The sequence below is a fragment of the Bos grunniens genome, chromosome 2, assembly GCF_055505025.1.
Source record: "Bos grunniens cultivar Pamir isolate PY7600 chromosome 2, Bosgru_T2T1.0, whole genome shotgun sequence".
Classification (NCBI taxonomy): Eukaryota; Metazoa; Chordata; class Mammalia; order Artiodactyla; family Bovidae; genus Bos; species Bos grunniens.
This window is the reverse complement of record NC_141166.1, coordinates 5,628,574-5,644,844: the sequence shown is the minus strand read 5'-3', so window position 1 is coordinate 5,644,844 and position 16,271 is coordinate 5,628,574. Positions and strand designations below refer to the sequence as shown.

The 16,271-nt window shown below is 51.9% G+C and overlaps 1 protein-coding gene and 1 long non-coding RNA gene across 3 annotated transcripts in view; one reads left to right on the top strand and one right to left on the bottom strand.

The window, feature by feature from the left end:
• The window catches only part of ECE1 (endothelin converting enzyme 1), a 125,235-nt gene that overhangs the window by 47,280 nt on the left and 61,684 nt on the right, over positions 1 to 16,271 (top strand). The window contains exons 1-2 of one of the 2 annotated variants that reach the window (XM_086327076.1): positions 13,862 to 13,973; positions 14,205 to 14,291. In XM_086327076.1, coding sequence (XP_086183202.1) covers positions 13,920 to 13,973; positions 14,205 to 14,291 — 141 coding nt within the window. In that variant the 5' untranslated portion in view covers positions 13,862 to 13,919. Of the gene's footprint in view, positions 1 to 13,861; positions 13,974 to 14,204; positions 14,292 to 16,271 lie in introns of those variants that run through there. The other variant, XM_086327084.1, reaches the window with a different exon arrangement.
• On the bottom strand, positions 7,221 to 15,734 carry LOC147377323 (uncharacterized). Its single transcript, XR_015137019.1, has 2 exons — positions 15,486 to 15,734; positions 7,221 to 7,447 (listed from the first exon to the last, which is right to left on the bottom strand). It is a non-coding gene; the product is annotated as an uncharacterized LOC147377323 (long non-coding RNA).

The following is a 16,271-nucleotide window of genomic DNA, read 5'->3' as shown; positions in this document are numbered from 1 at the left end:
TACAATGGGGGAGAAGACAAGCTCTTCAATAAACAGTGTTGGAAAACTGGACATGCAAAAGAATCAAACTGGACTACTTTCTCACACACTGTGTACAAAAAATAAACTCAAAATGTATTAAAGATTTAAATGTAAGACCTGAAACTATAGAACTCCTAGAAGAAAACATAGGCAGTATGCCCTTTGACATTTTTTTAGGAGTAATCTTTAGATCTGTCTCCTCAGGCATGGGAAACAAAAGTCAATAAACAGTTGGGAACACATCAAGTGAAAAGCTTTTGCACAGTCAGTGAAACCACCAGTAAAATGAAAAGGCAGCAGACTGAATGGGAGAAAATATTTGCATGTGATGTATCTGATAATACCAAAATATATAAAGAACTCATACAACTCAACATTAAAAAAGCAAACAACTGGCTTAAAAAACGGGCAGAGGACCTGAATGGTCATTTTTCCAAAGACATACAGCTGGTCAACTGACTTACGAAAAGAACACCCAACAGCACTAATCATCAAAGAGACGCAAATCAAAACCACAGTGAGATATCACTTCATACTTGTCAGAATGACTTTTATAGAAAAGGGAACAAATAAACGTTGGCAAGGATGTGGAGAAAAGGGAACCTTTGTGCGCGGTTAGTGGCAATATAATTTGGTGTAGCCTCTATGAAAAATAGCACGAAGCTTCCTCAAAAAATTAAAAATAGACCTACCATGTTATCCATTCCTGGATAGTTTTCTGAAGAAAACAAAAACACTAATTTGGAAAAGATATATGCACTTCAGTGTTCATTGCAGCATTATTTAAAATAAGGTATGGAAGCAACCTAAGTAGCCATTGATAGTTGGATGGATAAAGAAGATGTGGCACATATATATGCATATGTGTATATATATTTATGTATATATATATAATGGGCTATTACTCATACCTTAAAAATGAAATCTTGCCATTTGTGACAACATGGATGGATCAAGAGGGTATTATGCTCAGTAAAATGAGTCAGATAGAGAAAGACAAACACAGTGTGATTTTATTTACATACAGGATCTTTTAAAAAATGAATAAATGTATCCAAAAGAGACTGAGTCATAGATACAGAGAGCAAACAGGTGGTTTGCTCATACAGAGGGGAGGCAATAGGGGGAAATGAGTGAAAGAGGAGAGGGCGATTAATAGTACAAACTTGCAGTGACGGATGAGTCTGGGGGATGAAGTGTGTAAGGTGAGGAAGAGTCAGTAACACTGTGATAATTTTGCATGGTGACTGATGTTACCTAGGCTTATTATGGTGATCATTTTGCAGCGTATCGAAATATCAAATCATTATATTGTAGGAACTAGTAATAACAGTGTTTAGGTCAATTGTACTTTGAAAATATTAAAATAAAATTGGATGTGTTAACTGAAAATACCAGTAGTAAATAAAGGACTCTACAGGGCTAAAAATACATATGCTCTCAAACCGCTGTTTAAATCAGCAACTACTTCCCCATTTTACAGAAAAACTGACTCCAAAGCATGTGCTTTTCCCATAAATGATGATAATGTTCAGGCATGTTCCAAGTTTCCTAACTTACTTAATGCTCTCAACCCTGAGGGCAATAGCTGTCTCCATCTTACTGATGGGAACAGTGAGGCTCAGGTGGTCAAGGGCCCTGCCTCCCAAGGTCACACTTCCAGCCACTCCCAGCCTGACAGGCGTAGCTCTTTTTGTCTTGGAGAAGGAAAATCACTTGCCGAGGCCCAGGGTGAGGCAGTGGCAGAAATGGGTCCAGAATATAGATCTTCTGACTCCTGGCGGCAAGCCCTGGTTACCTCCCATGGTCCAGGACATCTCTGGACTGCAGATGGAGACGAGCCAGGCCTGTATGGAGCCTGGCTCTGTTCTTCACTGGCTGTGTGACTTTGCCCACGTGAACGGACCTCTCTGAGCCTGTTCCCTCTCCCTTGAAAAGCAGTGATAGGGCCACATCATGGAGTTTATCGTGAAATCTAAACAGGATCATCCACATGAGTAAGTCTGCCCAGGGCCTGGCGCAAACCGAGAGCCCTGGCCACCCTCAGTTCAGGGATCCGAGGGATCCCCAAAGCTTCCTGCCCCACCCGCATCCTCCTCCTCCTCCTCCTCTCCCCACCCCTCTCCCGCCCACCTGTGTAACACAGATAGTAATTACAGCTATTTCCATGAACCGCTTCCTGCTTGAGCCTAATGACTAGGCGGCTCAATCATCACCATTATAAATGTCACCAAGTGAGGCGGATTAACTTTGTCCTAGGTTTTATGTGATTAGATCAGCAATTGCTCAGGCGCGTTTGGTCTTCCCAGCCTGAGACTTACCCAGCCTGGTCATCCTGCACAGCTTAGGGCCTGCTCCTGGTTTCTGGTCAGCCTCAATACCTGACGGCTTGGTGATAACAGCGGGCAACTCGGCCCCTGCAACTTCCCTGGTGGTCCTGTGGTTAAGACTCCGTGCTTCAGATGCAGGGCATGCGGGTTTGATCCCTCATCAGGGAACTAAGATCCCACATGCCACACTGTACAGCCAAAAAAAAAAGAAGTGGACAACTCAGCCCCTTTGACCTGACCTAGAGGTGGTGCCTGAAGCGGTAAGGATGGAGCAGGTTGGTGCTGCCGTCATATTTGTCATATGGGCTTTGCAAATAGATACATCTGGGCTGCAGCCCAGGCTTTGTTAGTTACCAGCTGTGTGACTCTGGGGCAAGTTACTGACCCTTCTTGTACTACAGTTGTCTTACACTGTGTAATTGGGAGTTGAAGTTAAATTACACTGTGTAATGTCAAGTTAAAGCACGGTGCCTGGCATGTCATGGGTCCTCGTAGTTCCTCCCCTTCCCATCTTCCATCATCTTCAGTGTGAAGAGCCAGCCCTTTCTGAACCCCGCCCACACAGTAACATCTCCTGAACTCTACTTCTCTGCGAGGCACTGGACTGAAGACTTTAGGCATCTTATTTAAGGCATATAAAGACCCTGGGGCTTCCCAGGAGGCGCTAGTGGTAAAGAACCTGCCTGCCAATGCAGGAGCTGAAAGAGACACGGGTTTGATCCCTGGGCCAGGAAGATCCCTTGGAGGAGGAAATGGCAACCCACTCCAGTCTTCTTTCCTGGAGAATCACATGGACAGAGGAGCCTGGCGGGCTACAGTCCGCAAAGAGCTGGTCACAACTGAGTGACTTAGGACACAGATAGCACACAAAGACCTTGGGCTTCCCTGGTAGCTCAGATGTAAAGAATCTGCAGTGCTGGAGACCTGGGTTTGATCCCTAGTTCTGGAAGATCCCCTGGAGAAGGGAATAGCTACCCACTCTGGTATTCTTTTTTGAGAAATCCCATGGACAGAGAGGCCTGGTGGGCTACAGTCCAAAGGGTCGCGAAGGGTTGGACACGACTGAAGTGACTTAGCAGGCACACATAAAGACCCTATGAAGCAGATATCACAATCATTTGAAAGCAGATATCAAAATCATTCATTTTCAAGAGAAAACGAAAGTATAGAAAGCTCTGTCAAGGTCACACAGCTGCAGTTGGCTGCTGGTCACTCTATTGGGTTGAGATGCTAGAAGCCTGTGTAGCTGCCTTCAGGGATCACAGTAAAGTCCGAGAAGGCTGCCTGTAGGAAGATGCATCTGAGCTGAGGGGTTAGACAGGGGAAGGAGGAGAGGAAAAACCTCCCAGACAGGAGACAATGGATAAGGCAAAGCCTGGAAGAGAAAGTAGAGTGTGTTTAAGGGCCTGACTATTCCTATTTTACTGAGGTTCAGGCGTCGGTGGGAGGCTGGAGAGGATCCAGGAGCAGCCTGAGAGGTGGGCGGAGGTTGGGAACCCCACCAGGACTCACGCTTTCACCTGCCAGTTCCAGGGAACCTTCGTGAGGAGGAGAGTGACTGGATCATATCAGTTAGTTTAAACAGTTCTGCTGGAGCCAGCTGTGGGGGTGGCGGACTCGGGGGAGTGAGGGGTTCTAAATCAGGGATGGCTTCCAGGCAGAGGAAGAGCAGAACCAAGTGGGCCTGGACAGAGGGGCAGAGATGAAGGCAGGCAGGCATGGTGGAGAGAGGTGAGGAAGGAGCCTTGCAGGGGGGCTGGACAGTCAGCAGGATGGTAGCGGCCTGTGTTGAGGAGTAAAGAGGCTGCCGGCCAAGCTGGACTTGGGTGTGGGCTGGCCACCTCGGCAGGCGCTGGAGCGCAGTCCACTGGCAACCCGTGAAGGCTCTCAATGCCTCCCGGGGCCCCCGGGCAGGTGAGTCAACACCAGGCCAAGTGGGTGAGTGTTTTCCAGCTCCCTGCATGTGTGGGCTGGTCTCCGGCTGCCAGCATGTTAGGGGGAGCCCAGCCTGGGACTCTGGTCCCAGACTAGCGTGACTGACTCATTGACTGGCAGAGCTGTAGCCTTCTCCCTGGAGGTGGTGAGCAGCCGTGTAAGCTCTGTGCCCTTGACCTTCCGGTCTAACTCACCTTTAGGCCTCCCTTAACTCCTAACTGTCCCCTTGTTCCCGCTCACCTTCCCCCTCCATGCTCAGGCCTCCAGGCCCGCCCAGCCTAAAGTGCAATCTTTCTCCCCACCCCCACCCCCAGTTGTATTCCTCTATTTCCCACGTCTCAGACAGGCAGCCTGTTGTCTCCAATAGAAGTCGACCTAGAGAGCCAGGCCCCATGGTAGCATGAGGAAAGAGGAAGAGGATCTCAGAGGGTCAGGAGGATCCGGGTTGGAGTCCCAGCTCTGCCCGAAGGGCAAGCTGCTTCCTTCCTCTGTCCTCAGTCTCCATCTGTGAAACGGGTCCCTGCGTTTGTTCCACAGGGTGATGCAGCGTGAGACACAAATGAGACCAAGGTATAAAAGAGCCTTGAGAATTGGGAGTTGCTGGGCTTCTGGTGGTGTCAACAACTTTTTATTCTGTTTTCAGTTCAGTCACTCAGTTGTGTCCGACTCTTTGCGACCCCATGAATTGCAGTACGCCAGGCCTCCCTGTCCATCACCAACTCCTGGAGTTCACTCAGACTCACGTCCATCGAGTCCGTGATGCCATCCAGCCATCTCATCCTCTGTCATCCCCTTCTCCTCCTGCCTTCAATCCCTCCCAGCATCAGAGTCTTTTCCAATGAGTCAACTCTTCGCATGAGGTGGCCAAAGTACTGGAGTTTCAGCTTTAACATCATTCCTTCCAAAGAAATCCCAGGACTGATCTCCTTCAGAACGGACTGGTTGGATCTCCTTGCAGTCCAAGGGACTCTCAAGAGTCTTCTCCAACACCACACTTCAAAAGCATCAATTCTTCGGCGCTCAGCCTTCTTCACAGTCCAACTCTCACATCCATACATGACCACTGGGAAAACCATAGCCTTGACTAGACGGACCTTTGTTGGAAAAGTAATGTCTCTGCTTTTGAATATGCTATCTAGGTTGGTCATAACTTTCCTTCTAAGGAGTAAGTATCTTTTAATTTCATGGCTGCAGTCACCATCTGCAGTGATTTTGGAGCCCCCAAAAATAAAGTCTGACACTGTTTCCACTGTTTCCCCATGTATTTCCCATGAAGTGATGGGACCGTATGCCATGATCTTCGTTTTCTGAATGCTGAGCTTTAAGCCAACTTTTTCACTCTCCTCTTTCACTTTCATCAAGAGGCTTTTTAGTTCCTCTTCACTTTCTGCCATAAGGGTGGTGTCATCTGCATATCTGAGGTTATTGATATTTCTCCCGGCAATCTTGATTCCAGCTTGTGTTTCTTCCAGTCCAGCGTTTCTCATGATGTACTCTGCATATAAGTTAAATAAGCAGGGTGACAATATACAGCCTTGACGTACTCCTTTTCCTATTTGGAACCAGTCTGTTGTTCTATGTCCAGTTCTAACTGTTGCTTCCTGACCTGCATACAGATTTCTCAAGAGGCAGCTAATTATTTTTTTTTTAATAAACATTTTATTTTAGAACTGTTTTAGATGTATAGCATCATTGGGAAGATTGAAAAGAGTTCCTTTATACCCCATACCTGGTTCCCCTATTATTTAACATATGACATGGAACATTTGTCACAATTAATGAACTAACACTGATACATTGTTACTAACTAAAGTCTTTATGCCTTTTTTTTTTTGGCCTTGCTTTGCGGGACCCTAGTTTCTGGACCAGAGACGGAATGAACCCAAGCCCCCTGCACTGGGTACATGCAGTCCCAACTGCTGGCCCACCAAGGAAGCCCCTTAATTTGCCTTTTTTTTTTTTTTTAATTTCAATTTTTTTGGCCATGTCACATGGCTTGTGGGCTCTTAGTGCCCCAACTAGGGATTGAACCCTGAGTCACAGCATTGGAAGCACCGAGTCTTAACCACCTGACTGCCGGGGAATTCCCTCAGTTTTCTTGAAGTTTCTGCCTAAGGTCCTTTTTCTGTTCTAGGATCCCACCGAGCGTGTACTGTGCTTAGTTGCTCAGTTGTGTCCAACTATTTGGGACTGTAGCCCACCAGGCACCTCTGTCCATGGGGATTCTCCAGGCAAGAATACTGGAATGGGTAGCCTATCCCTTCTCCAGGGGATCTTCCCAAGCCAGGAGTCAAGCCGGGGTCTTCTGCATCGCAGGCAGATTCTTTACCAGCTTAGCTACCGGGGTAGCCCCCCCTGCACCACGTACACCCCATCACGTTTACTTGCTGTGTCTCCTTAAGTTCGTCTTGACCGTGGCCATTGCTCTGGGGAGGAAAGCATAGAGGTGAAGTACCATCTGCATCCCATCGTGTCAGGAGTACATCCTATCCTTCCATAATTGGACTTATCATTGTGGACATTAGCCTCGATCACCCAGGAAGACGGCTGCTTTTGCCTTGAGTACGGCAGCAGAGCGAGATTCACACCAGTGTTAACTGAGCTAAGGCCAAGATCAGGAAATCTGGATGGGTACAGAAGCAAATGGGAAAGCTGAGGAAGGAGAATAAACAGAAGCAGCTTATTAGGCTGCCGTGTTTCCCCCCAAGTGCCAGGTCACTTGGGGATGGGATGCTTGGTGCCAGGCAGTTCGTTTCAGCTCATTAAAGCTTTTCAGGGACTCCCCTGGTGGTCCAGTGGCTAAGACTCCACACTCCCAATGCAGGGAGCCTGGGTTCAATCCCTGGTCAGAGAACTAGATCCCACATGCCACACCTAAGAGTTCATATGCTGCACCTAAGACCAGCTCAGCCAAATAAATAGATTAAAAAAAAATCTTTATACTGAACCATTTTATAGATGAGGAAGCCGAGGCCTTAGGAGGGAAATGACATGGTCACATGATCCAGGGGCCCAGGTCTGTCTTTCCTGCTTCATTCCTGCCGTTGAATAAATACATCGAAGCTGCAGTCCCAGGAGAATCGAGTTAGGGCAGGGATGTTTCGTGATGCAGGTTGTTTCAAATTCACTTTATTCCAAAAAGGATTCATGATGGGTTGCAACTGAAACACATCAATCAAATGATACACAGTAGAAATGAAAAATCAGGAGCAGAGAAAATAGAGCAGAAAACGTGGACAAGGACAAAGCTGAACATAAAGGCCAGAAAAGTGCTTGATTTGGCTGTGAGCTTCCTCAGCTAATTCCTGTGATTCTTCTTATCAAAGAACTAAGAAGCAGTTCACTCCTCCAGGAACTTAGTGGTAAATGTAAAAAGGACTTAATCACATGGAGGGACTTCCCAACGGGTCCAGTGCCTAAGACTCTGCACTCCCAGTGAGGGGAGCCTGGGTTTGATCCCTGGTCAAGGAACTAGATCCCACGTGCCGCAACTAACATTTCTCATTTGCTGCCACTAAAGATCCTGCAAGCTGCCGTTAAGACAAGATCTCAAGTGTGGCAATGAAGGCCCGGCACAGCCAAATGAATAAATATTTAAAACAAGAAAGAGATTAATCACATGGAAATTTCTCATGTAAAAGACACTGAGCAATGTTATAGATCATGTAACAGTAGCAGTAGGTGTTACCTGGTGTCATCTTCCAGAGCGATGGCTATGTGTTTTTACTATATGCTTTATAGTATATATTTACTATATGCTCCTTGCCCAAATTTGTCCTATTTGAATTTTACTTGTCATCAAGCAACTCTACCCTGTTTCTTCTTCACTGAAGTCACAGATGCCTTTGCCCGAGTGAAAATCTTGGATACAAATTAACCAGTTATCTATATACCAGGTTCTGTGCTGGATACGGGGGATGGAGGGAAATAACGTAATTGTCGCCCATCCCCCAGGTCCATCCCTGCGCTGAAGACACCTGGACAAAGGCCTGAATGAAATGCAGATGCTATGCTTGGGGTACACCAGAGGGATGGGCATGATTCCCTCTGAGTCGGGAGAAGGGGGGACTTCCTGGAGGAAGAGGTAGGCTAGAGGTGGAGACCAGTAGCTGTGGTGGAGACAGCATAGTCTTTTGTATTTTTTTGGCAGCATCGAGCCTTAGTTGTGGCACGTGGGATCTAGTTCCCTGACCAAGGATCAAACCCAGGCCCCCTGCATTGGGAATGCAGACTCTTAGCCACTGGACCACCAGGCAAGTCCCAAAAGGGGGACTTGGGAAAGAGGGTATCAGTCATAGATCCCTTGAGGGTGGGGAGCAAGTGCTACTCCCTCAGCTTACAGCCTGGGGCCTGACAGATGTCATGGACTCAGCAGACTCCTTTTGGGAGGTCAGCACCCACAGGGATAGCTCAGGGGTCAGGGTGACGGCCATATACCCAAGAGGTGTGTGGAGGGTGAGTCTGGGGAGTCAGGTTTGGGCCAGTTCAGGGGAGCCCTTGCATGTCAAGCTAAGGAGTTTGGATTTTGTCTTTTAGGCGGTGGGGATCAATTGGAGGCTTCTGAGCCCTGTGTCTTGTAAGTAGTGATGGTACAAATAGTAACAGGGAACACTTGGTGGGGATATGCTGTGTGCCCAGCACTGCTGTGAGCACTTTATTTATTTTTAAGTTTTAGATTTTTAAAACTTTTATTTCTGACTGCACTGGGTCTTCGTTGCTAAGCTGCAGCGAGCAGGGACTATACTCTTCTTTGCGGTACGCGGGCCTTACTGCAGCGGCGTCTCTCCCTGGGGCGGGTGGGCTCTGGGGAGTGCAGGCTTCAGTAGCTGTAGTGCACAGACTTAGTTGCTCCGCAGCATGTGGAATCTTCCCAGACCAGGGATCGGACCCGTGTCCCCTGCGTTGGCAGGCGAATTCTTAACCATTGGACAGCCAGAGAAGTCCCTAAGCACTTCATATTAACTAAGTGTCGCAACAGTCCTATGAGGGACGTGCTATTATTATCATCCCCATTTTACAGATGAGACTGCCGAGGCAGAGAGGCTGAGTCACATGTCCAGGCTCACACAGCTGGGACATGGCATTAGTGAGGATCTGAACTGAAGCTGGGAACTAGAGCTTTTCCTCACTCTATTATTGTCCTTGTTAAACATAAGTTTTTAACTAACATAAAACACGGAGAAGGAAATGGCAGCCCGCTCCAGTGTTCTTGCCTGGAGAATCCTGTGGACAGAGGAGCCTGGTGCGCTGCTGTCCATGGGGTCTCACAGAGTCAGACACGACTGAGGTGACTTAGCAGCAGCAGCAGCAGCAGCATAAAACATGAGCATGTATTAGGTGGGCTTCCCAGCTGGTGCTAGTGGTAAAGAATCCACCTACCAATGCAGGAAGAGAAGTGAGAGTCGCTCAGTCATGTCCAACTCTTTGTGACCCCACGGACAGTATAGCCTGCCAGGCTCCTCTGTCCGTGGAATTCTCCAGGCCAGAATACTGGAGTGGGTAGCCTTTCCCTTCTTCAGAGGATCTTCCCAACCCAGGGATCAAGCCCAGGTCTCCTGCATTGCAGGCAGATTCTTTACCCTCTGAGCCACCAGGGAAGCCAATTGCAGGGGACACAGGAAACACGGGTTCAATCCCTGGGTCAGGAAGATCCCCTGGAGAAGGGAATGGCTACCCACTCCAGCATTCTTGCCTGGAAAATTCCACGGGCAGAGGAACCTGGAGGGCTACAGTCCATGGGCTTGCATAGAGTCAGACAGGACTGAGCGCACGTACATATAAGGATTTAACAGCTCTCAACTAATTACTGGCTCACAAGGCAAGAACTGATGGGGCTCTGGCCATAGGGCAGCATCTCTAAGAAGCTGAGACTTAGAATGTGAAAACGACTTGTGGGCTGTGGTCAGGGAGTCCCAAGCCTCTGAATTTCACTGAATTTCACCCACAGTTGCTCTTTTTTTTTGCCTCTGATGAGCTCTCAGTTTCTTGGAAGATCCCCCTCCTTTGGGCATACCGACACAAAAGCCATCGGAGTGACTGACGTGGTTAGGAAAGATGACCTGGTGGGGTCACACCCGGTGCCACTGAGCCCGGAGGCCTTTGTCATCAGAAACACATGAGCGTTTATAACACTTCTCGTTTCTGTTTCAGCCCAGGCCTTTGATTTCCACAGGGTGGGGTTTCCAGAGCCGGGCACCATCACACCCTCCATCTGTCTGTCTTTCATCACCGTCTCTGTGATGCATCTGGGGACCGTGGTTCCCACTGCTCCGCTCCTGGTCTCCGCCTAGCCCTTCTCACGAACTCCAGGCCCTCACTTCTCATCCACCACTCAGCGGGGCCGGGAGAGGAGCGTGCAGTTTGGGGCAGCATCTCCCCACAAAGCCGCAGTTGTTTGTCCCTTTCCCTAAAGCTCCCTGGCTGTGGGTGTCCCCACGACTACAAACAAGGCCGTTAGGGAGAACAGCCCTGGCTGGCCTGCCACTCAGCACCCCTGAAGTCCATGCCATCCCCACCTGGAGCAGCAGCTCCCCTTCTACAAAGAGCAGGAGGCCCCACAATCCAGGCCCTGCTCTGCTGCCCACGAGCTGAGCGCCCGAGGTTCTCTGGAGGCGGTGCGGTGGGCTGGGGCAGCCAGGACTCCCATCCTGGCTCTCTGACTCTCTAGCCAGGGAGGGGACCTGCAGGAGGGCTGAGGGGGACTGGGAGGGGGGTGCCGCCTCCCCCATCCTCAGTCTCCTCTGCCAAGTGGAAGTGGGAGGTAGAGATCCCACCGCACCAGGCTTCCCGGGGTCAGGAGGGATACGGATCGCTGGGGCCCAGTGGCTCAGCATAGACTTTTGTTCTGCCCAGCCCCTCTCCGTGCCTGGCCCCCTCCCACATCTCCCATGAAAGAGAAGTGATACCTGCCAAGGCTGCGGCTTTGGTGGGTGTGGGGACCCAACAAGACAGTGATTGGAAGGCCCCACCCAGAACTGGGCGGGTAAGAGACAGGGCTCCCCCTACCCAGCGCCTCTCCCGCCCAGTCTTTGGAATGCTACCTGCTGACTGGGGCCCATGGTGCTCCCCAAGGAGCAGAGACGCCTAAGCCATTCCCACTTACGAGGTGGGTTCAGTTTCACTCCCCGGCCCCGGGGCAGGAGGCATCTCAAGAAGGGCCCCTCATCTTTTGTGTGCTGAAAAATAAACAGCTCTTGGTCTCCTTGGATTTCTACTCCAGAGGTAGGTGAGCTTCCCTGGTCATCCCTGCATGGACAGGCTGGCCTTGGCCCCTGGGATGGGCTGCCAGTCTCCTCCCTCACCTCTCACCTTCGTGCAGATGCCCATGGAAGCTCCAGTCCCACTCTAGGCCTTTGGGGACGTAGGGCCTCACAGGACCCAGCCCTCCCTTCTAGGTTCTCCTAATTAAGGTGCTGTGTGCATCAGGAGAAGGAAACGTGGGATGTGGGGAGGGGTCAGGGAAGGCAGAGGACACAGCACAGGAGGCCTGAGGCTGCCTGGGGTCAGACAAGACTGGTCTGGAGAGCTTTCCAGAAGGGCTGATCTCTGAGTTGAGACGGAAGGAGAAGCCATTGCTTCTCTACACCTGGGCCAGTTACTTCCCCAAGCCTCGGTTTCAGATTCTGTAAAAGAGACCGATGATACTTGCTTCAGAGCGAACAGCGAGAGGCTTCAATGAGACATGAGTGTAGAAGAACTGACAAATACCTCGTCCCTCTAAGCGCCCAGGAAACAGTAGCTGCCTGCCGTGCCAGGCATGGAAGGTGTTTGGTGACTTGAATTTCTTTTTCAAGGGTCTTTTTCCTGGGGCAGTTAACACCTGTTACTTAGTGTAACTGGTTTCCGAAAAAAAAAAACAACCCAGGGTGAAATTAAAACAGCCCGATGGCCCTTTCTCTTTCTCCAGTGGGTAATGGGAAGTCCTGCACCCAGGGGGAGTGGAGCAGAAGAACCCAGAATTAAAATTCTTCCCACGGACCCTGCCTCCCCGAAGGTCCTCAGACATGTTCTCCTTGTCCTTGGGTATTGCAAAATTAGATGCACTTTCAAGGCCCTTCCCCAGAGTAATTTTCACTTCTCCTTTACTTGTTCTCGCATTCATTTTAACAGTGTTTGGAGTGCCTGTGCTATGGCAGCCGATGGGGATTCTCTGTGTCAGACAAGGTCCCAGCCCTGATAAAACTCACAATTTGGGGGAGGGGGAAGGAGACAGATGTTAAAAACCAGCATAAATAAGTAACAAACTGCAGTAAAACAGGTTGCCATGATCGATAATTTGGGTTCTGCTTGGGGTGGCTGGGACATTTGAGGGTGTGACGTTTACGCTGACCTCTATCTGCAACAGGAGCCTGCACGGGAGGAGCAGAGACATGTCCAGACAGAAGGAACAGTGCTATAAAGGTCTCGAGGGCAGGAGACACTCGGAGAATCTGGGGAACAGAGGGAGGGCGGGAGAAGCTGGGGCCTGCGGCAGCGAGGTGGGAAAAGGGGCAGGGTGGGCAGGGGCCACGGGGGACCGGTAATGGGACTGTCCCCACAGAATTGGGAGCAAGGGTGACAGGATCAGAGTTTCCTGCTGAAGCCTGGCTCTGGCTGCAGAGCAGGCTGTGAGAAGGCGGGAGGTGAAGCTAGGAGACCTGGGGAGCTCACCGAGACTGTCACTCCAGGTGTCCCTCAGCCTTCTGTGCCTGTTCCTTCACGCATCTGTGAAGTCAACTATGAGAGGGAACAGGAGTGCTCTGGAAAGCTGAGGAAAAGTGTATAAATGCGAGGGTTCCAGGTCTTACCAGACATGGAGGGTCCTTTGGGCAACTGTTGGGTAGGCTTTTCTGGGACCTTGAGGGACAGGGAGAGGGCCGGGTGTCCAGAGCGCCCCACCTCTGAGGGAAGGTGGAGGGAACAGTCCTGTTCCTGGCTGTCAGCTCGCCCCAAAGCCGTTCCTGTTTTGAGGGTAAGATCACACCTTGGAGCCTGGAGCCAAGCATGGGCTTCCCTCCAGCGCGCACAGAACATTTTTCATTCTAAGTCAGGAGAGTGCTCTGGAATTTTCTGAGATCATCCTGAACTCTGGCTTAAAGACCCCTGAACTAGAGGAAGGGGGAAATGAGAGGGGAGGCACATGCCTTTTTTATTCCCCGTGTGTGTGTGTGTGTGTGTGTGTGTGTCTGTGTTTTCCCCCCCAATCTTTCTAGCTCCCATGGGGGAGGCCGCTCTTGGCGCAGCTAAGGGTCAATGGCGAGAGAAACTTCTCTCTTGACCTTTGCGGCCAAACTAGGGGCCCTTTCCTAGTACCTGCCTTTTGGCATCTGCCATCACGGTTTATAGGAGGACTTCATGTTTCTTAGAAGGAAGGGTGGCCGCGAGCCCCTTCCTGCCTGCAAGCGGGAGGCGCCTCTCCCCGACCCCCACCCCACCCCCCGGCCTCTGGGAAGGGGGAGAAGGCTCCGTGTCCCCGGGGACTCTGGGGGGCGGTCTCCCGGCGCGGCGGGGGAGGGAGCCGGAGCCGCGCGGGCCGGGCTCCGCCCTCGAAGGTGGTGCGAGGCTGGGCCCAGCCCCACGGCCGGCCCTCCCCGGCCAGAGCCGCGGGCGCGCGGCGGCGGGGACCCGGCGGGGAGCGGACGTCGCGGGCGCACCATGCGGAGCCTGTGGCCGCCGCGTCCGGTGGCCGCGGCGCTGTCGGCGCTGGGGGTGAGGCTCGGGGTTGCATAAGCGGGGAAGGGGCGGGGGTGGCGGAGGGAGGCGGGACCCCCCTCGCCTCCCCCGGCGCGGGCCTGGCCGTGGGCCGGTCCCGGTGTCCCGGCCGGGGCGGGGCGCGGCGGCGGCGGCGCAGGCGGCGGGTGCCCGCTTCCCCGTTCTCCCCATTCGGGCGTGGGAGCCATGGAGGCGCTAAGAGAGTCCGTGCTGCACTTGACTTTGCAGATGTCTACCTACAAGCGGGCCACGCTGGACGAGGAGGACCTGGTGGACTCGCTGTCCGAGAGCGACGTGTACCCCAACCACCTGCAGGTAGGCGCCCCGGCGCTCTGCGCGCCCCCCCCCCCCCCAGCCCTGGCCGACCCGGCCATCCTGCCCAACACCGGGGGGTGAGGGGGCCCGTGCCAGCCTGCCAGCCCTTGGGCTCCGTGGGTTAAGAAAAGCCTGTTCTGGGTTAGCAGTACCCCTGAGGCGCTGGGCTCCCCAAAGGGCCTCCCCGCTCCACTTCCACGCGTCCCCAAACCCTCTGGACCACCTGCTACTGGGTTACAACCCAGGTGGGCAAGTGGAAGAAGCATCCTGGAGGGGTGAGCTGGTCCAGTTCTCTTTTCACAGGGAGGGGGCCAGTCCCTGAGTGCTGAGACCTGCCCAGAGTTTTAGGCAGAGCCTAAAATCCTCCGAGTTGTAGCATGGAAAGTCCCAGAACCCTGTCAGTCCTGGGCAGACAGAGGGTGCTTGGTCACCCTGTCTGTTGGACGTTACCCCACATTCCTCCTCTTCTTCCCTCAAACTCCGTGTGTCCTGGGGGCTAGAGCCCAGCCTCTGCTCGTCTCTCCCTGCCCCTTCCAGCCTCTACTTGGGAAGCCCAGTTCCTCCCCCACCAGGCTCTGCCCCCTGGGGCTCAAATGTGCCCACCACCTCTGCCTCCCAGAGGGACTGAGCTGGGGCAGTCCAGACCAGGACCTCAACCCTGGATGGGTGTGAACTGAAACAGGTGGACCTGAGGAATTTGGGAATTCCAAAGGATGCCCAGGGGGGCCCTGTGACCTGACACCTGGAAAACCGGCTCGCAGAGGCCCGGCGAGCAGCTCAGTCGAGGAGGCTTCTGCCAGGCCGACCCAGGGAGGCCGGCTGCAGGGACTGCTATCAGTTCACAAGCCGCCCCCAGAGGGGAAGCGTAGGTTGTGTGGAAACCTAGGCTGCCAGCCCCAGTCCTGCTCGGACACACCTCTCAGAAGCTGGGATCGTGATACTGGTAAAGGGAAACAGCATTGATTGACACTCGTTCAGCAGGCCCCGGGGAGGTCCAAACCTGACCCTGAGTGGTCTGCACACACTGGAGCGGGACTCTCTTACCTACACCATCCCACTGAGCCTTCAGGAGCAGCCCCGTGAGTTATTGTCCCCACTGCTCCCTCTTACAGATGAGGAAACTGAGGCTCTGAAAGGGGAGACAACTTGCCTTAGGTGCCCTGGAGCTAGAAATCTAGGAGTAAGAAACCAAACCTGGTCTATGTAGAGCCGCTTCCCCGTGGACTCTTCTGAAGCAGCTAAATCCAGCAGGAAATTAGATTCCCGTGGCAGGCGCTTTTGCCTTCCCGAATCAAAACAGAATCTAATCAGCCGTCTTTTTCAGTCTCATCTTTCACAGAGGGTTCTAAATATATCAGCACAAAAGCATTTCGGAATTCACAACAAAGTACTGTGCTGAGCTGTTATCACCATGCCGCAGCCCGCGTGGGTATAGACTTTCTCAGGCCACAAAGTACGTTCGTCAGCCTGAGGCTGCCTGGCAGAGGGGAGGCGCCCGGGGCTCTGGGGGCGGGGCGGCCAGGTGTGAATCTGACACCACCTGTGATCCTGGGCGATCTAAGCTTCTCTTCCTGCATCTGCACAATGGGAGTTAAGAGAACATGACGGTGGTGCATGTTTCGGGGCCGGCCAGGATTGTTATGTTTGTGATCGTGAGGTAAGGGCTCTAGCGGCTGTGTTACACATGACAAGCTGAGTCTCAGAGAGGTTAGGGACATTCCTGTGGTCACAGAGCTGTCATGCGGTTGGAATGTAGTGTTGGTGCCCCGACACCAAACCACCCAGCTGGGTATATCGTCCACTTTTACTACAGGATAAGCCCAAATGCTTGCCCCAAGGATTTGGAGGCATTTCTGTAGGTACCCAGCCCGGCTTTCCTTGAACCTCCACGACTTCCCCAAAGCAGACTAGCTAATGATTGTTCTTGTAAGAGTCGAGAACCTTTTCGTCTCATCTTACAGAGTTTTCTATGAATTTTAT